The 24,978-nt window shown below is 47.2% G+C and overlaps 1 protein-coding gene across 1 annotated transcript; it reads right to left on the reverse strand.

The window, feature by feature from the left end:
* Positions 1 to 4,007: 4,007 nt before the first annotated feature.
* Positions 4,008 to 4,271, reverse strand: AKAP19 (A-kinase anchoring protein 19). The gene has a single exon (XM_009492025.1). It carries the CDS (start codon positions 4,269 to 4,271, stop codon positions 4,008 to 4,010), a length of 264 nt encoding a protein of 87 aa, XP_009490300.1.
* Between the last annotated feature and the right edge of the window lie 20,707 nt (positions 4,272 to 24,978).

The raw sequence follows: 24,978 nt of genomic DNA on the forward strand, positions 1-24,978 counted from the left end.
CATGTACATATTTGTTAAGAGACAGTTCCTGAGTCTATTTTCAAAATTGAGAGATTTAATTAATATCTCTAGGGTAACTTCTCAAAATATGACTTGAATTTCTACCTCATGCTGGTTCTGTAAGAAATTTAAACCTTCCCCCTTATTTTTTAAAATTTTTATATGTTTTAGAATCTTAAACAATGGCTATTTTTAATTTATTTTTTAAAAAATTGGTTCATTCCGTTATTTTTTTACAAAAGGAGCAATCTTCAGTGACTATAATGAAAAACACAGTAATCCCCAGGGAGTAGGGATCATGCCTTCTCTGATGGAAAAGGACTTAAAATGCTTTACCAAGAATATTCTGAATCAGTAAACTTTGACTTACGTGTTCAGTTGCTTCCAAAATGTATGTGAATGGGAATTACGCAAACTCATAGCAACAAGACCTTGTCCAATCTGTGCATTTCTATCAAATAAAAGTCTTACAAGCAGATGGTAAGTTTAATTTTATTTGGTCCACAAGAAATTATTTTCCACAAAAATATTGTAAAAATATATTGTAGTGTGTTTTATTTGGGAATACTGATATGTCTTACTACAGAAATGTCAATTTTACAAAGTTGTGCTGCAGTTAATGTGTTTTGAACCATTATTGGAATATCAAGTCAGTCACATAGTACCCACTCAGACTATACTTATGTTTCCTGGAGAAAATATAAAGCAAATGCATTTTTAACTCCTAAGCAGAAGTAAATGGTTTTGGAGGGTATGCCAGTCCCATACTGGAATGCCTTTATTACACAAAATCAAGTCAAAGAATCAGTGGCAACTTAGCTGGAAAACCACTGTAAGTGGCTTATAAGTATATAGCACAGTTTAGAGTAATCGAATGATAAGTAAACAGATGTAATTTTATTTAGGTAAAGTCGTCTTTATTTTTATTATTATGTATTACTATTGTCCCTATTAAAAATACAGCAGAACTCTGGAATGAGATCTCCTTTGATCTCTTCACCAGATTGTGGTATCGAACAGATTTTTTTTTTTTAATTAAGGGTAAGTGCATTATTTATTAAGGACAGCATCTTGTAAAAGAAATTATTGTCCTGGTGACAAGCTGTCTCCCTGTTGTTTGCAAGCTTGTTTCCTTTCTATTTGCTGCGTGCTTTCCCTGAAGTGCCAATGTCATAGAAAGCATCATAAACCAGCTGGAATTGCACTTCAGGCCATATTGAAGCTGCTGTAATCTTCAAGCATTAATGAGGGAAGAAAAGCTTTGTGGTTGCAAGGTAAGTGACTGTTTGGACATAACAAGCAGCAGAAAATTTAGTCGCTGTTGCGTTGTGGGTGGCTCTCCGGGCAAGCAGTGCAGCCTGTCCCACACAGCAAGTACTCCAAATGGAAGCTCACCATGATGCACATTTAATTATACCTAGGTAACTTTCTCCTTTGGGGAAATTTTGAGTGTTTATCAGTACAGATGCTATGACTTAAATTTAGGCTATTTTATATTATTTTATAATTCTGCCTGCTGTTGGACCATGCGGTGGCAGCCTGCCAGTAGAGAAGCTGCTTTTGAAAGTGCATCTGATATTCTGACTCCAGAAGAGTGCCAGATGCTAAGGCTACATCCAAAGAAAGGATGTGAGACATTGCAACAGCGAGCACTGCAGCACCTGACTCCCCATGGCAGCCACCAAAGTATTTGTACAAGGGTCAAGACAGGAATACCTAACTGCACTCTTCAAGTGAGTGCAGTTTTCTATCTGCTACTCACCTATCTAGCAAATAATCTCTATGGAGTTGGGGCGCTACCCCCCCCCCCTTTTTTTTTTTAAATTACTGTCATTGGCAGTGTTAACATTCTTGAGCCAAGACTGATGTTACAGAAAGGCTGGCCTTTTTTTTTGTAATAAAGCTTTATTTTAGCAATAATAAAAATAGGAATATTTTTTAATACTGTGATTAAGCAATATGCAATCAGTATCTACTGATCTGATCAGTGTTTTGGTTTTGCTTTTTAATTCACCCCAGTATATGGCATGGAGTTTTTTTAGATAGAGCAAATGTAGGGTATGATTTAATCTTTTACATGCCTTAGAGCTTCAAGGAACTTCGCTGTTAGCAGTAGCATTTAAATGGGCCATAATACCTTAGTCCCACTTTACATATGGCTTCAAAGAAGACTACAGTACTTCAAAGACGACAACATTACAACATAAGCAGATTTTTTTCCCTTTTTCAGCAAAAGCCTGAGAAGAGTCTTAGTAGCAGGGTCTGGTCAGTGTGAATTAATGGCAGTCTTGTGCTGTGTTACAGAGAAGTATTTTTCACCATTTACTCTTGATACAATCACTTCCCCATACAGGTGGATTTCAAATAACTAAGTTTGTGTCACAAAGTTTGCAAAACAGCTCAATTCGAAGACTGACTGAAGTCTGAGAATAAGCTAAAAATAACATTTGCACGGTCCTCTTTCTGCTTGCTTACCATGGCTTGAAAAATCATTCTTTTTATCAGCTACTAGAACTACATGTACCTTTCAAAAATAGTAACAGTTTTTGCCAGTATGGAAAGCATTTTTCTATGAAACAAAAACGTAAAATGGAAAGCACTTTGATTAAGGGAAAAGAAACCTATGTCTTTTAAACTGGCTGTAACAGAAAAAGGAACAAACAGGTGCTAAAAAACCCAAGCTTCTACAAGGCATTCACTTTGTATAAAATGTCAGCAAAACTGTAGCTTTAAGATGACTATGATTAATTCATCCCTTTCTTGATAGCTCGAAGGCTAGCTATGAGTACAGTAGGTCAAGCTGCAAGTCCTGGGGAAACAGGGTGCAGCATGTGGATGCAAGCTAGATAAAATCGGTAAAGAATGTAGCCCTTTAGCTTTGGGCCTAAGGCTTATTCACTAATTCAGTGCACTGCTCAGGCTTTAAGTTTCTGTAGCTCATATTGCATCGCCTTTTACCAACGGGTAAGCAATGAGCCCACAGAGGCTGAAGGAAGGCATACCATCCCAAGGGTGTTACTTTAGAATCAAATTTTAGTTCCCATAAAACAAATAGTCCTAAACTGTTGTTACACCTTTGAAGGTTCCTTTCACTAGTTAGCATCAGTAGCTTTTGCACACCTGTCTGGGTTACAGTAAAAAACCAAAACAAACGCCCCAAAAACCAGCACCCTAACACACAACACCCCCCCGCCCCAACCAAAAGCCAAACCAAAAAACCAAACAGCTTTGGTCTGAACACAGTGATCAGATGTAATTAAACTACCTTACTGCAGGATTTTGGAGAATAGCCTTCATGCATTTACAGAAGCCAGAGCATCTGTTAATTATAATGCCCTGCTTATCAATATTGTAACGTTTCTCACTGGTTCACTTAAGAATGGAAGTTGAATAGTATCATAATCCATGTGGTCCCCTGAATACCGCTTGGCTTTATAAAATGCTTCTCATCGCCTTCATTATTTTGTGGTTTACAGATTTCATCAGGTCAAAGAATCAAAGTAAAATTTACGACAGCAGTTACCTTTGCTACACGTAGACCTTGGTTTCACTTTAGCAAAACGCGGACGAATTTACCAAGCATAGAGAGTTCTTCTCTTTTCACCTACAAACAGGCCACCGATTTGTTACGCAGTACATAAAAATAATCCACGCTTTGTTCTTAAGCATCTTTGGAGCCTCTCTGGCAGTGCTTGTACAGTTGCAGGGCAGCCACATTCTTCTCATCCCCTTTTTACACTAATTTCCAATCACATTCAACACAGACAAAGACAGAATATACTCAGCATACGGCTGATAACGAATGACACTAGAATAGATTCTACTGTAATCCAATTAGTTTCTTAGCAATATAGATTAAAAGGCAATTTTTTTTCAGCCTCTCCTTGCAAACACATTCATATAGTGGCATTATGCTCAAATCCCACCGGTTTTACTTTATTTGCACTAGTACCAAATACAAACTGCTGAACAGACAGGATACTCGCTGTGAAGACAGTCCTTGCCGCTCAGGGCACATCACTTTCGATGTAAGGGATGTCGCTGTATTTGCTTTCAGTCACTGCCCACTGTTTCACCGCCTGATCAAGGATCTCATGGGAGAGACGGTGCGCGTAGTCGAGCACTATAGTGCTTGATGGACCTTTCTCATCCACCTTCACTGCTATCAGTGATGATTTCTCCCCAGTGCATCCTTCATTACCTTCCCCGATCCTTTCGTCCTGGACAGCATTTGAACCTGGAAAGGCATCCTTGGATTTGATGCATCCCATGGTACATTTGAAAATGCAGCTGCAAAATTCAGTTCAACAGCATGTTTTGATAACCTGGAAATGGTTTCCTTGTTTGATGCACGGTGTTGCTGCTTCTTGCCAGTGGTTCCAGTTATTTTCAAAGAACAGAACGTCTCCTTTTGTGCTGCTTTACTTCTGAAGAAATCTGTCAAAATAGTGTTTCATATAAATGCAATAAATAGTTTGCCGTTCTCAGTGAACTCAAAGGAAAGCTAAATTCACTGCAGACGCTTGTAGAAGCAACTTTAATAAATCTCTGCATGGTGTGCGTAAAATGTTTTTATCAGTAACATCCATCTACTACAAGTAGGCAAAGCTTGACCTGAATTCAAGCTGCCTTTGAATGCAATTCCCAGTACGTGATGTAAGCCATCTAGGAATGTAAAGGTCTTAGGGGAAGAAAAAAAAAAAATCATCTCTTTCTTCCAAACTGACAATGCAGTGCTATTTTCCTGAATCTGTAAACAAATACTGTTTAACTCCAGTGACTGCTGCTGCTAAAAGAAAATAAAAATAAAACCCAGAACCACCCCACAGAAGCACCACACAACCACCACCGAACAAGAGCCTTGCGTCGTGGCTGTTGTACACCCTTGGGGCAGGAGCGACACTAATTCTCAGTGTCATTCCGCTGTTGCTCAAGGAGGCTTGAGCAGGCAGTCACTAGAAGGTTTTCACGAGAAACAAGAGCCGCTTTTTGGTTTTTTCCCTTGAGAGGTTGGGGAAAGCAGCAGCAGACTGCTGTGTTCAAGGCAGTTCTGACGGAGCTAGAGCACCATTCTTACAGAAGCAGGGCAACTCTAGATCTAGAGAAAGGAGAGCGAGGCACAAAACACCTGACAGGGTCCTTTTGTCAAACTCCTCAAGAATCAGCACTGGTCAGCCCCAAATTCTGGTATATGCTTTTTTGTGTTTACTAGCCTGCAAAGCTGTTGCTCAGGCTACTTTCTCTTTACAGGCAAAGCAGAATCTCATGATATGCCTGACTCCGCTTGGCACGAGCTTACCCACTTATCAGAGTTAATAGACTGCCAGCCAAAATAAAGACTGTGCTGCACAGAAACCAACTGTTCCCTACAGCTTCACCCGATGACGTTGTACTAAGGTCAGCCAAAGTTAAAGATTTTTTTGTAAATAGCCTTTGAAAACATAATCACGGAAAAGATGTTAAGCCTTATTTATTTGCTTTATATACTGGGGGAAATAGGGGCTCCAGTCCAGTAACCTGATCGCAGGCAAATATTTGCAGAGGAAATCAATCCCATTTGCAGGCAAATGGTGCTTCACAGGTAGGACAGGACTTCCCCAGTCTAGCAGCCGACTCATGAGAACCAGGTTCATGATGACAAGCTTCTCTCCTCTTTCCACCAGTTCATAAAAACATCACTACCTGTTTAGAAAACAGTTCGTAGGCCTGAAGTGCCAGCACTCAGAAGTGGTGGTTGGTGTTCCTGGCAGAAAGTCAGACCTAAAGGGCTTCTGAAACCACAAAGTACATAACAAATGTTTTCATACCTTTAGCCTTGTTTCAGAACATTTCAGCATTTTAGAGAAATGTTTGTAAATCACTGTAATAAAATTCAGTAAGTTTCTTTTGTGCATAATGACACACTGCGGCATGTGCCAGTGTATTTTTAAGAGGAGGCAGTACAGTTAACAAGCCTGTAACATAAACCCTGCTGCTAGCATTTGTAGTTTCACCCAACACAGAGGAGAGCTAAGCTATCGGTGAGATTTTTAGTATAATAACTTGTTATTAAATGAGTAAAAGGAGGGATTCCTTTCACGGCCCAAGAAACCACATTTATCCCTATGGAGGTTTATAAAAAACCCATGAGCTTTATACCTATTTCTATCAACTGCATGCACCCATGAAACTTGAAACGCTTACAGAACATGCTTAGAAACCAGAGGCCAAGGAGATGTCTGAAAGCAATTCAGACATCTGAATAATTAAAGACTTCCCAATAGTAGTATCTTGTGCATATCTAATTTCAATATTTACCATTAAGGAAACATTAATAAAAATAATTTCCATTTGCTCTTCTGGACAAATACATAGCTCAAAGTATCTAATATGGCAAAGAATCACTAATAGCATCTATAACCCGCCACTGCTGATACCTGAAAGCTGCAGTCTTTATCCAGTCACGGTAATGCACAAGCTTCACCGGGAGGTACACAGGTATGCTGGCTAATCCCTTCTCACTATTAGAAGTTTTAGATTAGATGTCGTGTCCTCCTTAGGCTTGGCCAGAACTGTAAATATTGTAGATTTAAACCTCAGACTCCCCAACCATACAAATGTGCTATGCCACAGCTGATATAACAACGCTATTTTATCAGAGCTTCATCCCTGACACTTCAATGCCTATTCAGATTTGGATTTTTTATCAAAGTTTGGAGTGATATTCTTCTATATGTTATCCTTTTTTGCACTTTTTAAAGGAGGTCTGTTAAATGGTAGCCAGCTTTAGTTAGTATTTCATCATTGTTCTAACATGTTTCTGTCCTACAACTGGAGACTTCCTTGCCTCTTCTGTTAGGGGACACCAGCAGATGAGCTAGTGTCTAGCAGAAAGAAGGAGGGAATGTGAGTAGAAGGAGGACAAACATCTCCTAAAGCAGGTAGGGAAAAATTCCATAGGTCAGCATCTTCCTCTGCACGATTTACCTCTGTTCCCAACTTCTTACCTCTGCCTTTTCATTTGGGCTAAATCAAATGTTTGTCTGACTGCCCTACACAAAGGAAGGGACAGGCTATAAAACTTCCAGATAGCAAGGCATGCAAGACAACTAAATTGTTCCAAATTGATTACTAGTTGAGCTTAAAAGCGAAGTTATCGACCCTAGTTTAAATTCTTGACTGTTGGCTCATTTCATTATTTATAGAGCGCAGTACTTTCCAAGTCAGTGCAGTGAGTTTTATAGTTTGCCTGCTCCACTTGAGTTAATAATTGTTGGCACATAAATGATAGCAAGCGAAGTTGCCCTCGATCTTCTGACTGCTTTCCTGTTTTCTGACAACCATTGCTTGCATGTACATGGTAAAGCGCCGTTTAAATCCTCTCTACCTAACTCATCTCCAGAGTGTTAAGTTCTGACAGGGATTTTAACATCTCTGGCTTAACTCACAATGCTCAAACCCTCGGGCGGGGGCGGTGGGGGGGGGAACGGGACGTCCTTTTCCTCCCAGCACGATGTTTCATTCAGTAACTGCACAAGGCAAAATTGTCTGATAGGAGTCCGTTTCTTTCAGTGTCCAAGCTCTAATCTGTTGCCAGCTGTGTTTCAGAAACCACTGTGTAGATGGGTCAAGGCTCAGGCCAAAACCTCCGCAGATGCGGCTCCCCACGTGACAAGCTGCTGTGCTTCGCTGCAGGCAGAGATTAGGGAGCTGCAATCTGCTCTGTTACACTGTCAGCCAGGAGTTAAAGCAGCACCATCACGAACCTTAGCGTATCTTCTCTTTTTAAAGACCGATTTTACAGTAAGTGAAACGTTGATTTAATTCATCTTAAAAATACAAGTTCCTAGCTGTGCTCAATTTCAGTGGACATACAGTCAATATGCTTTTAAATACCTCATTTAACTTCAATACTATAAACGCTGCGCATTATTGTAAGAGTCCTGAAAACAATCCATTCCTTTCCATATCCCTGGAACTGGAAGCTCCCAAGGACAAGTTCGGTGTTGTTTCACCTATTATGTTATTTACTACACGTGTGCCCTGTGGTAATGCAAGGAGAGAGACAATATTGAGGGATTTGTACCACATAGCTGAACTCACCTTGCATGAGAGGGCTAAGCAGTCTCTTTGCCAGCCTTGCTAAGTGTTTCCTTCCAAGGTAAGTTCATTTTAACCACTGAAGGAAACAAAACAATGGTAAAAAGATGCCTGCAATTCACCATTATACAATATAAAATACAGGGGAAAAGCATCAATAGCATAATTGCCATTTTATTTAGGTAAGTAAGACTTTTTAAGGTATTAAACTCATCAGTAAGAAATAATTACAAAAGGATAAATGCAAGCTATCCAAAAGTAAGAGTTTCACCTGCCTCTCTGGAATATGGCTTCATATGACGAAGACAGGCGTAAGAAAGAGTTTTGCTGTTACACAACATCTCTAGCTATCATGGGCAAATAAGTTCCTGCTACCATTTAAATGGTTTCCATCCATAATACTTTGGAAAAAATCTCCTTAAAGTTCAACACTATACTGCAAGGAATTGCTTTCTATAACATTTTCTGTTATAGCAGTCACCGGATTAAAAGTCATACTTTTCAAAAAAGCTTAGTGCAGCTTTGCCCGATTGAACACAGCGAGTAATTTCTGCTGTCACAGAGCCAGGCTCCTCACTTTCCAAACTTTTAGGTTCAGACATGACTCCTTGCAGCCCTCCTCGAGCCAGGGAGGCTTTCAGTTTTTTCCTCAGTATCCATGAGAGAAGCTCAGTATGCTACCTACCGAGAATGTGTCTGCTTTTAACAAGTTGTCACACTCGTCCCCAGTACAGCACAGACAGCTTCACGACTGGGACTCTGCGAAAGGAATCAATAAATTAAACTTAGCACTCATGAAGATGTCAAAGTTACACTTCATCACAAAGTTAGATGAATCTGTAGTGCTGACCTTGCAGAAGTCTGCTTGCCTGTTCACCCACAGTATTTGCCTTTGCCAGAGGTAAAACGATGATACAGCACTGTCGTGGTTTAGCCCCAGCCAGCAGCTAAGCACCACGCAGCCGCTCGCTCACTCCCCCTACCCCAATGGGATGGGGGAGAGAATCGGAGGAGTAAGAGTGAGAAACACTCCTGGCTTGAGATAAGAACAGTTTAATAATTGAAATAAAGTAAATCAGTAGTAGTAATAACAACAGTAATAATAATATACAAAGCAAGCGATGCACAATGCAATTGCTCACCACCCACCGACCGATACCCAGCCAGTCCCCGAGCAGCGATCGCTGCTCCCTGGCCAACCCCCCCCAGTTTATATACTGAGCATGACGTCATATGGTATGGAATAGCCCTTTGGCCAGTTTGGATCAACTATTCTGGTTGTGCCCCCTCCCAGCTTCTTGTGCACCTGGCAGAGCATGGGAAGCTGAAAAGTCCTTGGCTAGCATAAGCAGTACTTAGCAACAACTAGAACATCAGCGTGTTATCAACATTATTCTCATACTAAATCCAAACCACAGCACTATGACAGCTACTAGGAAGAAAATTAACTCTATCCCAGCCGAAACCAGGACAAGCACTTAGGAAATCAGATGGAATGGCAGGCTGCAACAATTTATATACAGCACCTAATCGCGGGCGTACAGCAGGGCCACTGCTTGGGCAAGTGTGCTATATGCAGGATGCCAAACTCCTTCCACAGCAAGTCCAGTTAAGGACGATTTCTGCAAGGATATAGGAAGGGTAATATGCCAGCACCTGGAGCGCTCCATCTTTTGCCTAAGCTTAAAAGTTCTCCCCCGTTTTCCCTTCTCCCTCACAGAGCTTCTGCTGAGACTGGACCTTTATCATCAAAGTGCATAGGCAGAATAGTCAGATAATCACAGTGCTGTCATTATCATGGAAACAATAAACATTACTCTTTGTAACAAAGATATTCAAACTCAAGGCAGGTGACCCAACTGATGTACCAGCAGAGGTAAACCAAACAGCATTTAGGCATTCAGACTTCTGAACTGCACGTAATCACGTTAAATATTTACATCCTCCATGTAATAATCATAGAATCATAGAACACCAGGTTGGAAGGGACCTCAAGGATCATCTGGTCCAACGTTTCTTGGCAAAAGCACGGGGTAGACAAGATGGCCCAGTACCCTATCCAGCCGAATCTTAAAAGCGTCCAATGTTGGGGAATCCACCACTTCCTTGGGGAGATTATTCCAATGGCTGATTGTTCGCATTGTGAAAATTTTCCTCTTGTGTCCAATCAGAATCTCCCTAGCAGTAACTTGTACCCATTACCCCTTATCTTTTTCCATGTGACGCCTCTCCTCCCATGGCAGTCTTCCCAGTCCTTTGATCATCTTTGTGGCCCTTCTCTGGACCCTCTCCAGCCTGTCCCCATCTTTTTTGCATAGCGGGGACCAAAACTGAACGCAATATTCCAGGTGTGGCCTGAGAAGCACCGAGTACAGTGGGATAATGACTTCTTTAGCTCTCTGGCGATGCCCTTGTTGATGCAACCCAGTACCCTGTTGGCTTGCTTTGCCGCAGCAGCACACTGTTCACCCACACTGAGCTTGTGGTCCACCAGGACCCCCCGCCAGGTCCCCTTCCACAAAGCTGTTCCCCAGCTGGGTAGATCAGCTGTGCTGCACTCCTGAATTCTATTTTCCCAGGTGCAAGACCTTACATTTGTCTTTGTTGAGCTTCATAAGGTTCTTGTTAGCCCACACTTCCAGCCTATCCAAGTCTCCCCGCAGGGTGGCTCCCTGGAAAGAAACAGAAAGCCAGAACATCCTACATCTGCCCTTCCTCTCCCTAACAGGTAGGGTGTTGTTCACAAGGATATTATGCCTTTGGATATTCTGCAGTTTTGAACAGAGCAGCGGCACGTAAATGGTAGAGGGATGAATCATTCACTTAGCGCACAGCATTGCCTCCATCGCTGCAGGACTCGGAGGCTCCCTGTGCAGAGCAGCCCCAGGCAGGGGCTCTCAAAGTGGTCTAATCCACCACTTTTATACTTCTGCCTCTCCTTAACATCCAGTTTTCTGCAAATCCTACGCAGCAGAAGCACTGGACTAATGTTTATTATAAAGTCTCCTTCTAATCATAGGAAAAGAAAGTTTTAAAAAGCTAGAGTTATTTTAAGACAAGCACGATTCCCAGGATCCAGCTACCTCAGGCAATCACTGAAATACCTAAACACCAAAACAATTTGGGCAATGAAGAGCAAAAATAGAGCCCTCATTCCTTGCGGGCCCATCCTCTCATGTTGCTTACTGCCAACAAGAGATAAGAGCTACAGGTTGGAAAGGGCTGGATGCAGGAACCGCAAACAACTGCTGTGCAGGATTAGCATGTAAATGAAAGTCTCCTGGTTATCTGTCTCAGGGTACACGCTGGAATTTCAAAGCCTTGTTGTCCCCCCCCCGTCCCCCCCCCCCGCCCCAGCCAGAATTGATAAAACTTCTTCAGGCTTCTAAGCCAGTTTGTAACTGAATGGGGAAACGACAGCTTTTCAGAATTGGCCAATGACCTCTAGCTTACTTTAAAAGGCTTTTCAGTAAGAGGACAGTTGATGTAGTTGATACGGGTTCAATACATCTTTCAGCAAAGCCCACAGCTCTTGCAATAATCAGCTCACCCCCCCATATGTATTAGCTGCAAATTATAGCCTGAAGAAGACCCCCCAAGACGTTTTCCCCACAGCAGAGGAAAATGCAAGGCGTTACCACCAAAGGGTGTCAGAGAAAGGGTGGGCCAAGTCCCACACCAAGGTTAGGCTGCTCGGAAGCATGGCACTGGCTCCAGATGAAGCAGCCTGTTGGTTTATCACAATGCCGTGACACTGTTTTGAACAAACTAGAGCGAAAACTGGTATTTTCCTACATATACCACAAAACTTCCATCCCAACAAGTCAATCGTGGAGTCACAGCCTGCCTATCAACAGCCCACCTTCAGGAACACGTTAGAACATCAAGCTACTCGGACTCGTGCTAAAACTTAGGATCTAGCCTTGTTTATAAGGGTATATTACTGTCCTCTGCAGGTGCCAGCCAAAGACAGACTGCTGCAGACGACGCACGGGGATGCAGAAATCTTTACAAGCAAGAAAGCCCCTCCTGCCGTTACCACTGGCTGCTGCCCAGCCTGGGGATCCTGCCAGCGAGAACTGGTGAGCAGCAGCAGGTACAACAGTGGGTCAGCATCCCAGTCTGACAGGGTCATGTTTTATTGTAGTATCTGTCACAAGATTCAGCTGCGAACATATGGAGCTGCAGATCGTAAGGTATGAATGAGGTACGTTGGTTTGCTTTGCGATGCCCTTACGAATGGCAAAGGCCCCACTGGATTAACGCAAATGAAAGCCAGAAGGAAGGAGAGGGCCAGGATCTGCCCAAGATCATCCAGAGAAGAGTACAAGAAAAGCAGCAACACAACCCCATTTTATTCTTTAATCTCCCTATACAGAAGCCAATTGTAAAACTGGGAATCAGAATTAGGAATGCAACAGAAGACCCATTTTTCCACGTCTCACATAGGAATGCGCAGGAAAACACAGCCCCACGTTTTAGAAATCACAGCTACGTTACCAATGATTGGCAGAAATCAGCCGAGGAGTAAGAGAACAAAGTGAGGAGCTAACGACCAGATGCTCCAGCTGTATGAAAGCTGCCCAGAATTGCAATAAAGAACTGCGTCAGCCTGAAAAAAAAATCACTCTGTCTCACAGCTCTCCCCCGGTATTTGCTGGCTTGAATTTCACCACTCCTAACGTGCCAGCTTCTACTTCTAACGGAGCTGCCGCCTTCGCACCGGAGGAGCGGGGCGGCCGGCAGCCAGGCGAGGCACCCGTGCCCCATGCAGCCTGGCAGCACTGCCGGCTCCCCCCGCCGGGCCCTGCCCACGGAACCACCTTGGCCCCGGAGACACGAGTGTTGCGAGGCTTGACCCAACTCCTTGTGCGACACGTGCAGACCAAAGGGATTTTGAAGAAAGAATCTTCTCAGCAGAATATAACGTTCCAAAGAAAACTAATTTGTCTGTACTTGAAGGTTAAAAATGCTACTTTGTGAAGACTATAGTATAAATCCTTATATTTTTCCTTTTTTAAAAAAAATTACTGTATTTAGAAACTTATTTAGACTCCTACTTCCTGAACTATGAGAAAGCATCAGATGTTTCTAAATGGTTTACAATTTTTGCCATGGCTGATCTTACGCTACTAAATCTGTATTTTACAACGTGCCAGATCAAGGTAACCTGCCCCGTACAGGCTTGTGCCGAAGCTTGGAAAAGGTACTGATGGCAGAGCAAGGGCAGACAAGAAACCCTCCCGCCATCCCCGCCAACGAACGCGGTTGTCCCGTGTTTTCCCTGCGGCGGGAACGCAACTTGCGGAGAAGCGGCCACGCCATTTACCTTCCCGCTCCGCATCGCTCACGCGGCTTTACGTGGGGCTACCCCTTCTCAGGCGGTCCCGCGCGCGCCCGACTGGAGCAGCACCGCCGCTTTGCTCAGTTTTGAGGACTTCGCTGCTAGCCAACCTCACTGGGAGAGGACGGGAGGAGTAAGGCGTCACCGCCGCCTGTCCCGAAAAACCCCCACCTCAAAGCTCAGCGCTTCGTCCTTTCCTCCAGAGCGCAAGCTTAGGATGCTGAAGGCCACGGGTCACCCCAGGGGTCACCAGGCACTGTGACACTGCGAGGGGACGCGGCCGGCGCCTCCCGCAGCGCAGCGCAGCGCCAGGCGGCCCCGCTCCTCCTTGTAGGTCCCAAGCAAGGCGAGATGCGAGCGAGGAAGCCGCCGGACCTACCAGCACGCCGGGGGTGGCTGAAGCGCGGAGCCCACGTCGCGAAGGCGATCCCGGCGGCACGCCGAAATCCATGGAGCGCAAACTCCCGGCGAGGGCTGCTCCGTCCCCCGAAGGCGCCTGCACGATCAGGCCCTCGCCCCGCCAGCGCTGCGTCCTCCAGAGCCCCTGCTCGTCAACGCCGAGGACGGGAAAACGCCGTCAAAAGTCCGCTTTGGCAACACTTTCGGGAAACGGCCCGCAAGCGCAGCCGGTGCGGCCGGCACCGCGGCGCTCCCGGGGGGCTCCCGGCGGGCACCGCCCGGCCTCCGCCCCGCACCGGCACCGCCACCCCGCTGCGGCTCCGCCACCGAGCGCCCGCCGCCCCCGCTCCCCCCCGGGCCCCCGCCCGGGCAGCCGGCCCGGCCCGGCGGCGCTGGCACCGGTGCCGGCCAGCGAGGGCCCGCACCCCCCCACCCCCCCCGCCGCCACTCACGCCGCTCCGCGCCGCTCCGCTCGGCCGGGCGCTCCCCGCCGCACCGGCGGTGCTGCGGGGCGGGGCGGGAGGGCAGGCTCCGCCGCCCCGCCGTGCCCTTCAGCAGCGCGGCGGCCCTCAACCTGCCGCCCCGCCCCGCCCCGCCCCGGCCCGCCCCGGCCCGCCGCTCCGCTCCGCTCCGCTCCGCTCCGCAGCGGCGGCGGCGGCACCTGCGCCCCGCCCGCCGGGCCGCCCCCCGCCCGGCCCCGGCCCCGGCCCCGGCTCCGGCCCCCGCCCCGGCCTCCCCGCTGCCAGGGCCGGGGGCGGCGAGGGCCGCCGAGCCTCAGCGCCGGCATGGGGCCTGCGGTGTAAAAATAAAAAAGAAAATTTAAAAAAAAAAAAAAAAAGAAAAAAAAAAAATCACCCACCCAGGAAAATCGCCTCTCATTGGCTTCTCCTTTTAAATGAGGGGAAGCGTTTTTAGAGGACGGACTTGGCATATAAAAGCTTGCGGTTATCGAAATCGCGCATTCGACTAAGCCCTTTGATAAAACACCGCTATGGTGCATGATCACGTACTGTTGAATATTCAAGTGAAGAAAAACCGAGGGGAAGACCAGGGGTGGGGCCCGGGTGATGGTTCTCCTGTTTTATCCTGCGAGGCAGCATCAAATCCTGCACAACTACAGGAAAATACCAATTGTGCCAAAGCTTTTTAAGAAAGGCCCCCACCCTGAAAGAACGCTTCCTGAACGAAGGACCTGAGCAAGCTGAAATAACAGGTTTAATTTTTTAAAAATGAAAGCGATGCTAAAAATGAAAAAATACTTCTCCGGAGAGGCTGTGAACAGATGTCTCCGGTGAAGCGTTCCCGCCTTTGGGGAGCCTTGACATCACAGCTACCGCAAGACGCACAAGCGCGCGCTGCGGGTGTCACCTCCGAGCGGCTGCTGTGCAGCTCATGCCTGGCTGGGGCTGGAAAACGGCACCCCAGGACTTGCAGTGGTCTCCCGGTGCTGGCGGTGACAGGGCTCCCAGGCTCCATGCTTTGGGACACCAGGCTCCACGCTTTGGGACACCAGGCTCCGCGCTTCGGGACACCAGGCTCCGTGCCTTGGGACACCGGGCTCCGCGCTTCGGGACACCAGGCTCCGTGCCTTGGGACACCAGGCTCCGCGCTTCGGGACACCGGGCTCCATGCTTTGGGACACCGGGCTCCATGCTTTGGGACACCGGGCTCCGTGCTGTGGGACACCAGGCTCCGTGCCGTGGGACACCAGGCTCCGCGCTTCGGGACACCGGGCTCCATGCTTTGGGACACCGGGCTCCGTGCCTTGGGACACCAGGCTCCACGCTTTGGGACGCCAGGCTCCGTGCCTTGGGACACCGGGCTCCGTGCTTTGGGACACCAGGCTCCGCGCTTCGGGACACCAGGCTCCGTGCCTTGGGACACCGGGCTCCATGCTTTGGGACACCGGGCTCCGTGCTGTGGGACACCGGGCTCCGTGCCTTGGGACACCAGGCTCCGCGCTTCGGGACACCGGGCTCCATGCTTTGGGACACCGGGCTCCGTGCTGTGGGACACCAGGCTCCGTGCCGTGGGACACCAGGCTCTGCGCTTCGGGACACCGGGCTCCATGCTTCGGGACACCGGGCTCCGTGCTGTGGGACACCAGGCTCCGTGCCTTGGGACACCAGGCTCCGCGCTTCGGGACACCGGGCTCCATGCTTCGGGACACCGGGCTCCGCGCTTCGGGACACCAGGCTCCGTGCCTTGGGACACCGGGCTCCATGCTTTGGGACACCGGGCTCCGTGCTGTGGGACACCGGGCTCCATGCTTTGGGACACCGGGCTCCGTGCTGTGGGACACCAGGCTCCGTGCCGTGGGACACCAGGCTCCGCGCTTCGGGACACCGGGCTCCATGCTTTGGGACACCGGGCTCCATGCTTTGGGACACCGGGCTCCGTGCTGTGGGACACCAGGCTCCGTGCCGTGGGACACCAGGCTCCGCGCTTCGGGACACCGGGCTCCATGCTTTGGGACACCGGGCTCCGTGCCTTGGGACACCAGGCTCCATGCTTTGGGACACCAGGCTCCACGCTTTGGGACGCCAGGCTCCGTGCCTTGGGACACCGGGCTCCGTGCTTTGGGACACCAGGCTCCGCGCTTCGGGACACCAGGCTCCGTGCCTTGGGACACCGGGCTCCATGCTTTGGGACACCGGGCTCCGTGCTGTGGGACACCGGGCTCCGTGCCGTGGGACACCAGGCTCCGCACTTCGGGACACCGGGCTCCATGCTTTGGGACACCGGGCTCCGTGCTGTGGGACACCAGGCTCCGTGCCGTGGGACACCAGGCTCTGCGCTTCGGGACACCGGGCTCCATGCTTCGGGACACCGGGCTCCGCGCTTCGGGACACCAGGCTCCGTGCCTTGGGACACCGGGCTCCATGCTTTGGGACACCGGGCTCCGTGCTGTGGGACACCGGGCTCCATGCTTTGGGACACCGGGCTCCGTGCTGTGGGACACCAGGCTCCGTGCCGTGGGACACCAGGCTCCGCGCTTCGGGACACCGGGCTCCATGCTTTGGGACACCGGGCTCCATGCTTTGGGACACCGGGCTCCGTGCTGTGGGACACCAGGCTCCGTGCCGTGGGACACCAGGCTCCATGCTTTGGGACACCGGGCTCCATGCTTTGGGACACCGGGCTCCGTGCCTTGGGACACCAGGCTCCATGCTTTGGGACACCAGGCTCCACGCTTTGGGACGCCAGGCTCCGTGCCTTGGGACACCGGGCTCCGTGCTTTGGGACACCAGGCTCCGCGCTTCGGGACACCAGGCTCCGTGCCTTGGGACACCGGGCTCCATGCTTTGGGACACCGGGCTCCGTGCTGTGGGACACCGGGCTCCGTGCCTTGGGACACCAGGCTCCGCACTTCGGGACACCGGGCTCCATGCTTTGGGACACCGGGCTCCGTGCTGTGGGACACCAGGCTCCGTGCCGTGGGACACCAGGCTCTGCGCTTCGGGACACTGGGCTCCATGCTTCGGGACACCGGGCTCCACGCTTCGGGACACCAGGCTCCGTGCCTTGGGACACCGGGCTCCATGCTTTGGGACACCAGGCTCCGTGCTGTGGGACACCGGGCTCCGTGCCTTGGGACACCGGGCTCCGCGCTTTGGGACACCAGGCTCCGCGCTTTGGGACACCAGGCTCCCGCCGGGCCCTCGTTCCTCCTGCAGCAACAGGCTAAAAGGCAGGGGTGCTGTGGGGCTCGGCCCCTCGGTGAGGATAGCGCTCGCTTTAAATGCCTGTGCTGACCCGTGGCCAAAAGCCGTCCCACGTATTCAGGCAACAGTTTTATTATCAAGTAGGTTTCTAACAGATGTCCAGCTAGGCATTGGCCAGCCAAGGAATTTATGGCAACGTTATCAAAGCCAAAGAAAATGCTACACTGGCAACGTTAGTCAAGAAAAACACTATTGGAAATGTAGCTGCTAGGTCACAGATCATCCACTGCGCTGCTGTCATCAAGTCCCGGAGGGGCTGCGCAGGGCCGGGAGAGCGAGCGGATGGACAGGCACCGAAGAACACGCACGGCATCCCTCCGGTCTCCGCTGCCCGCTCCGTGACGGGCGAAAGCAAAGCCCTCCGCCCCAGCCGCAGGAGCTGGGGGGCAGGGAGCGGGCAGCTACCCCGTACGCCTCCACAAACAAAATCCAGCCGTTCGTCATTGCTGCTTACAGCTGTTGTGACCACTTGACAGCAGCACGCAATATTACTTGCAAACAGTCCATCGGTGAACTTAAAAAAAAAAAAAAAAGTATTTTTACTAATTACTGCCTTTGGGGCCCAGAGAAAACATTCCTCTGACAAGTGCCGTGCACAGGGTTTGTATGCGTTGCATTTGCTGCATCATTTCGCCCAGCTCTAACGGGAACCACGCTGCCCTTGGAGACCGAAGGGAGAGTTTTTGGGGGCTGGGGTGCAAACGGGGGGGGCAAAGCTCGACCCTCCCTTGCAGCAGCAGTTCCCAGGGCAGGCAGGTACCAACATCGGCTCCAGTGAGATTTTTAAGCGATGAGGTCCCCGGCCAGGAGTAAGCCCCTTGGGAGCTAAGCACGTGTATGCAAGTGTTTGCAGGAGCAGGTTTTAGGAGCTTGACCCAAAGCCTATTAAAGGCAGCGGCACTATATCCTTTGATTGCAAGGAGCTTTGACTCGAGACCCGCTGACCTGGGTAGATTTGGGTCAGATGCTTTTATTACTGTTGTAGTTCGCTTCTGGGTAGGTGGAGGAGCAAATCAAATAAAATCATAGCCCTGAGAATTAGAACAAGATGGAGTACTGGAAAGGCATGGTTACCTTGCATTAACACAGTGGTATTGTTACAATGGTGATTTTTGAACTACATACAGTTTTAAAATAAGAATTTCATAACTAAATTATGAATATCTTTGTAGCAGTTTATGGCTACTGTGCTCTTTTTTATTCTAGCCTGGCTTCTAACACAAGGCTCCGCTTCAACTCCAGCTTTTAATTGAGTGCAGTTCCCACCGAGCAACTTGGAGACGCGGGGCAGCCATTTCACAGGCTGCCTTCCTCCGCACGGCACAGGCTGCGAGTACATCACCGGCGCCCGATTTGGTCACCTCATTACACCCCAATATAGGTAGTAACCGACCGGCACTCGGGCACCGCTTGCCTCCCTGTGTCACAACCCGCCAACAAACCATTTAGTCTGAGCAGCAGCACTTTGGTGTAAAGCAAGGGGGGATAGGGAGTTAAGGAGAGGGAGGTACACGTGCTGAGAATTTCGAGCCGGTATTTATTTCTGGGTGACAAAATGTATTTAATATATTATTAGCTGTGGAGTATGCAAGACAGCTTATTATGTTTGGCTCAAGCAAAGCATTCAGTCTTTTTAAATGCAGAGCATCCATCTGAAATGACTACCACCAGGCACAGACCAGGCAGTCGATGAAATATTTAGCTTGTAAAGCATTTCAGCGTGAAAGGCTGGGGCCAGACACAGGTGCTGTGGTTTTGAAAACCACAATGCCCAAATCTGAGGCACTCCAGCCCCGAGGCCTCAGAGGTACAGCAGTCTCCCAGGGGAGCGGGACAGCGGGGGTCCCAAGGGTACCCTCCCCCCTGTCAGGGCGCAGGAGCCCGTGCTGTGCGCTGACCGGTTTGCGAGGACACAAGGCACCAAAGCCTTTCCTGGGACTCAGTTTCCCAGGTCATGCTGCCTCGTTGCACCCCTCTCCCCAGTTTGAGTGGCTGAAAGCACTTTCCTGTAGTGGTCAGGAAGGCACTCTCCCCCAGAAGATATTATTTGGAACGGAGTTTTTGCTGTCATAAGATCTGATATTTATTAGTTATTTTTATTAGTTATTTACTTATAAGAGTTTGCTAGATCTTCCTATGACACAGTCCAAACCCTCCAAAGGCTCAGCGTGCCCTGCGGCGTGTGCACATGTTCACCCCAACAGGGGACGACCTCTTGGATGTCCCCAGAGTGATGCAAGCTCTTTCTGATAATAAGACACATGCAGCACAAATACGTTTGCAACAGGAGGAAAATGGTGCAAACTGAACCAGGGAAGTTACCGACTGGTGCTAGTACTGGCATTGCTGGAACGGAAACCGGCTGCCAGACTAGATGATAGCCATGCTTAAGTTTCAGAGGAACTTAGGTAAGAAACTGCTCACCTACTACTTTTGGTGTAAAATTTGTCATGTACCAACTTCCGTACCAGAGGGATGGGACACTGCAAAATTTGAATGGCTTTGTCCGAGAGCAACAGAATAAATGAAATCTGGTTTCTCCCGCCCTCTGATACAATTTCACGGTTCCTGTCCACCCCGCTACCCATCACAGCTTCTCCACGTCTGCAAACCCTTCCCCCTCCAAGCCTGCAATCCCTCCTCTGTGTCCCATGAACCCACAATATCCTACGCTCATTTCTGTACTGCTCACATCCTCTTCTGCTCGGCAATATCTCAGCTCCCTCCCATTTCACCTGTGCCCAATTTACAATAACCCCAGCTTTCTTCCACATCTTCTGACCTGTGCTGTGCGGTTGGCCAGGTGGGCAAAAAGCAGCACGTGCTGTGGTTTTTGACTAGGTGCTGCCCAGATGGCCAGTTCATCCGTCCTGCATGCCGGCAAACGCTGGGTCAAGTTCTCCCTGCCTTTCTTTCAGAAAGCAGAGGGAAAAAAAGAAATCCTTTTCCTAAGCAGTGCTTAAATTAAAGATCTCATTGACAGGGGATGTGGCATTTAAAAAGGGCTACAAAACTCCATGGAGGAATACTGGATGTGCCCAAATCTAACCGCCAACTCAGTCCCTAGTCATCAGTTGCTGGCTGAACCACTTCATACTTGCACTGTTTCTCAATTCATTTTTTTTTTTTTAACATACATGCATACACCTGGATTAGGAAGGGCTTTATTGAGGCATGTGTTTCTAATTCAGTTGAAGAATTAACGAAGGGAAGCTAGGACAAGTATTCTCTGCCTCAGTAGCTCCCCCCCAGCATGCCCACAGTCCCGTGGTTAACTTTACAAAATCTATTTATATGTGCAGTAATCCACTAACTCTATGGGTTGGAAAATATTACGCAGTCTGAAAAGAATCAATATAGAGTCTGAAGAGCTAAAAGCCCTGAAAATTTTCTCGTTGACTAAAATCTCCTAATAATCCAAAAGCCTTAAAGTTCTACCCGACATGCTCTAACAGCCTCGCAATAAGGCACCTTGGTAGAGTTTCAAAATCAAATCCATGATGCAAAAGTCTACTTCACTGCAACAACCAGCTTTCTAGACTAAGTAACCGCCTTCTAAGTAAATGCTCTATTTTCAAAAACTTTATTGATGGGAAAGACGTTCCTTTCCTCAGCTATGGATTTTTCTCTCTTTTTTACCTAATTCTTGTTTTATTCTGCATCGCTCTCACATTCTGTGCACAAGTGAGATTTACCAAAGCCTTTTCTCAGAGTTTATATTTTCATAAAATATTTCCTTGATGTTTGCAACCACGTTGATTAAAAGTAAGGACAAGTATGATTAGAGTATGCCCAAGCATAGGCCACAGAAATCACTCAGGGCTGCCCTAGTTTTCAACTCTGGTACTACAAAAGTACATGACAGTGGCAATTGCACGTTTGTGCCAAACCTTAGGGCACAACATTGATTTCTAGATCATGACTATTTTTGGAACATTCCCACCCTCCTGCTCTCAAAAAGGTTTTGATAGCTTTTAACTTTAAATTTAGAATATAAATGTAAACCCTAATTCCACTTTCTTGTATGAAGATATCCTGAATATTTAAAATATAATGTTTAACCCATTGCTATTAATACAATTCTTTTTTTTTTTTTTTTGTTACTTGAATGTGCATATACTGCTATAGCTCAAAGGAGAAAAACAACATGAGCCATCAGGATATTCACTGAACTTTGTACACATCGATGAATCCTCAGCACTGTGAGAATAGTTGACTGTTACCGTCAGTCTTCATCATGTTCGCAATGAGATATTTGGGGAAAGACCTGGGTTTTTTTCAAAAAATAGGTGAAATACACAATTTAGCAGCAGAATTGAAGCACATGCTCAGTTTTACTCATGTACTTACGCTTCAGCGTGTGCTGCAGTATTTCAGTGGATAGGGGCTGAGTTGCAGTAATTCATTTCATCCAGTCACCAACACCTGTGCGAGGACATTTGGAACTATTTAAGCCACCACATTTGCAAAATTTTCCCTGAGGAAACAACATTATTTACTTAGAACTTATTTACTTAGATACTTACAAATGTGCTAAAAAGTCAATTACGGCAATACGTTACACTACAAAGACACTCTGCCCAAATAAAATGAGATGTAACATGTGGGTATGAATTCTTTTCTCCCATAGAACAACTATACTTATCAGTAATAAAAAAGAATAAACCAGAAGAGGGGTTATAAAATAAACTACACGTTTCTATACAGCCCAAATTTTTAGCCAATTGAATGTGTACGTTGTTAGATGCCTTTGTTTCAATGCGTGGTAGCTGTTAATCCAGAAATTAACAGAAAGTTTGTAGTGGAAGTCTGTCTAGGGCAACCTTAGGAATCTTTAAAACAAAGTTAATTCACAAAATGGGTCTTGGTTGTTTGATAAAACCTGTAATATTTTCAAGAAATGACATCATACTGCATCTCACTGAAATACTGTTAAAAGGACCCCATTAAGAAAATGCATTGGGTTTTTTTGTAGAACAAAGACAGAGTTTACAAGAGAACATTAAGTCAGAGAAAGCCCATGGAAGCCTTTGTCCTCTGTTTTCTGCAAGGTAAGGCCTGAAAACACTTTCCTTATTTCTGCTTTTTAGTCAGAAACCTGACTACTGTTTGTAACAAATCTCCTCTTGTCCATTCTCCATCAGTTTTGTACATCTCCCGTCTCATTGATGTTTCTTGATAAATCTGCTAAACAAAGGTATAAGACAGAGTAAATATTAAACACTGAAAAACATAGCTATCTAACATAGGTTCCATCTTTTGTAGCACTGTACAATACAAAAAGACACTTTCATCGTAGCCTCTATACAGTGAGGTAAAAGCAGGACTAGGGTCTGGCCTAAGGATATAGAAGAAAAAGACTTTAGCTCTGAAGGAGGACACCATACAGAATATTAATTCTGTAAGAGAAAGAATGGGACATTTGGATTATTAGTCACACCAGATACAAGCGTGTGTATCCTTCCTTTGTAAGGTAAAGCCTCATTTTGTATGCACCATAAGCTCTAGAAGTGTAACTCAAAGAAAAATTGTTTTCAAGCTAATAAACCAAATCACTAAATATCCAAGAGTTTTGTAAGTATCTGGTGACTGATATGAAGTAGTTTCACCATACTGGATTCTCCCAGGTTGCTCTAAAGCTCGAAGATTATTATACTATAAAAGCCTAATGCTTTCCTAATGCTCTTGGGGCTTTCCAGGTTTTGTGTCCCTCAACGGGGAGCAGTGCTGACTCCCTGGGACTCTCTAAATTACCCCGGCTCCCCAAAGGCAGTGTAGTAAGTGTCTTTGTGTAAAAGCAGAGCGAAGACACCTGAGGAATTCAGAAGCAGCCAAGAAATCTTTAAAAACAATTCTGAGTATTAATTGCCATTCAGGATGACCATTTTCCAGAATAGTGGAATTTCTTTCAGCGGGAGGAAGTTGACCATTTCAGCTGATGAAGATTCACTGGCGGTGAGCCCTGACCTGGACTCGGCGCTAACAGAAGTAAACTGTGTTCCCCAGGGAATTGCAAACACTGGCCTGGAGTCTATGGCTTATCTTGGTGCTGTAGCAATGACTAGTTTGTTTTTGGGTTTTTTTTCCTAAGCAATCTTTCTAAATGATGGCCCCTTCTGTGGTGTATACAGAAGCTGAGCACTAAATCACCAAAGCAGCACTGCACATTCATCATGAAGGAAAACTGAAACAGCAGCAGTAAACGCTCCCCAGGAGCTTTGGGGAAAGAGGCAGCTGTACCTTTCGCTTCTGTCTGTGTAGGAAACTGGAGATGGTGTTTGGCAGAAGGTTAGCAGCGAGTCTGAGCATAAGCTGGCCACGAGAGGCAGCATGGACACGTGGCTTCAGCCACCCCGCTGCCCGGCAGCTGCGGTTTGCTGACAGCCTGTGCAGTGTTGGTCTCTTCTCCCAAGTAGTTAGCGATAGGACGAGAGGAAATGGGCTCAAGCTGCGCCAGGGGAGGTTTAGACTGGAAATGAGGAAAAATTTCTTCACGGAAAGGGTAGTCAAGCATTGGAAGAGGCTGCCCAGAGAGGTGGTGGAGTCACCATCCCTGGAAGTGTTCAAAAAACGGGTAGATGTGGAACTTCGGGACATGGTTTAGTCTAGTCTACCCTTGATTGGTTTAGTGTGGACTTGGTAGTGTAGGTTAATGGTTGGACTGGATGATCTTAAAGGTCTTTTCCAACCTAAACGATTCTATGATTCTATGACTTACCTCCCTGTGAACGGAGACCATCCTTACCCTGGGCGCAGTACTAGAAAACAAACCAGAAAAATGGTAAATACCAACTATTATTTACATTTTTGCTAATAAGGCAATATACCAGCCAGAGAAATCTGCCTAATTTATACGCAAGTCCTCTTTTCTTTATTTTTCTATCAATATCTAACAGTAGTAAAACACAAAGCACCGGAGGACATGCCAGCTGCAGTCCTGAAAACACCAGGCAGCAGCACAGTGAGATTAACCAAACATGAGGCATTAGAATATTGCAAAGAGGATCAAAAGAGATTTGCAACTGAAAAGCCACCCACCAGAATTACAGTCAGCTGAGAAGCCGGACAGACAGAAAGTGGGTAAATCCTCTACATTTAGATATCTCCTAGAATAAACTCACACTTTAGGATGTGCACTGCAATATGTCACATCAGGCGTCCCTGCGACACGAGGCTGCAAACAACGCCATCTTCTTTCTACACTGAAAATTATAGCTTTGTGATAGTCAAATATTATCTGGAAAAAAAGCATTGAATATGGTCACTGGCATGCCAAAAACTAAGAGCCCTGAGGACAGCAACAAAGCAGTATCTGTACAAAAATTGTCACACAAAAGGATTTCCTTCAATAATACAGAGAAATAAGAGGAATTTAAGGACCCAATCTCCCCATAACATTCCCTTCTCCAAAATAAAAATCACTCTCAGGGT

The sequence above is a fragment of the Pelecanus crispus genome, chromosome 5 (genome assembly GCF_030463565.1).
Source record: "Pelecanus crispus isolate bPelCri1 chromosome 5, bPelCri1.pri, whole genome shotgun sequence".
Lineage (NCBI taxonomy): Eukaryota > Metazoa > Chordata > Aves > Pelecaniformes > Pelecanidae > Pelecanus > Pelecanus crispus.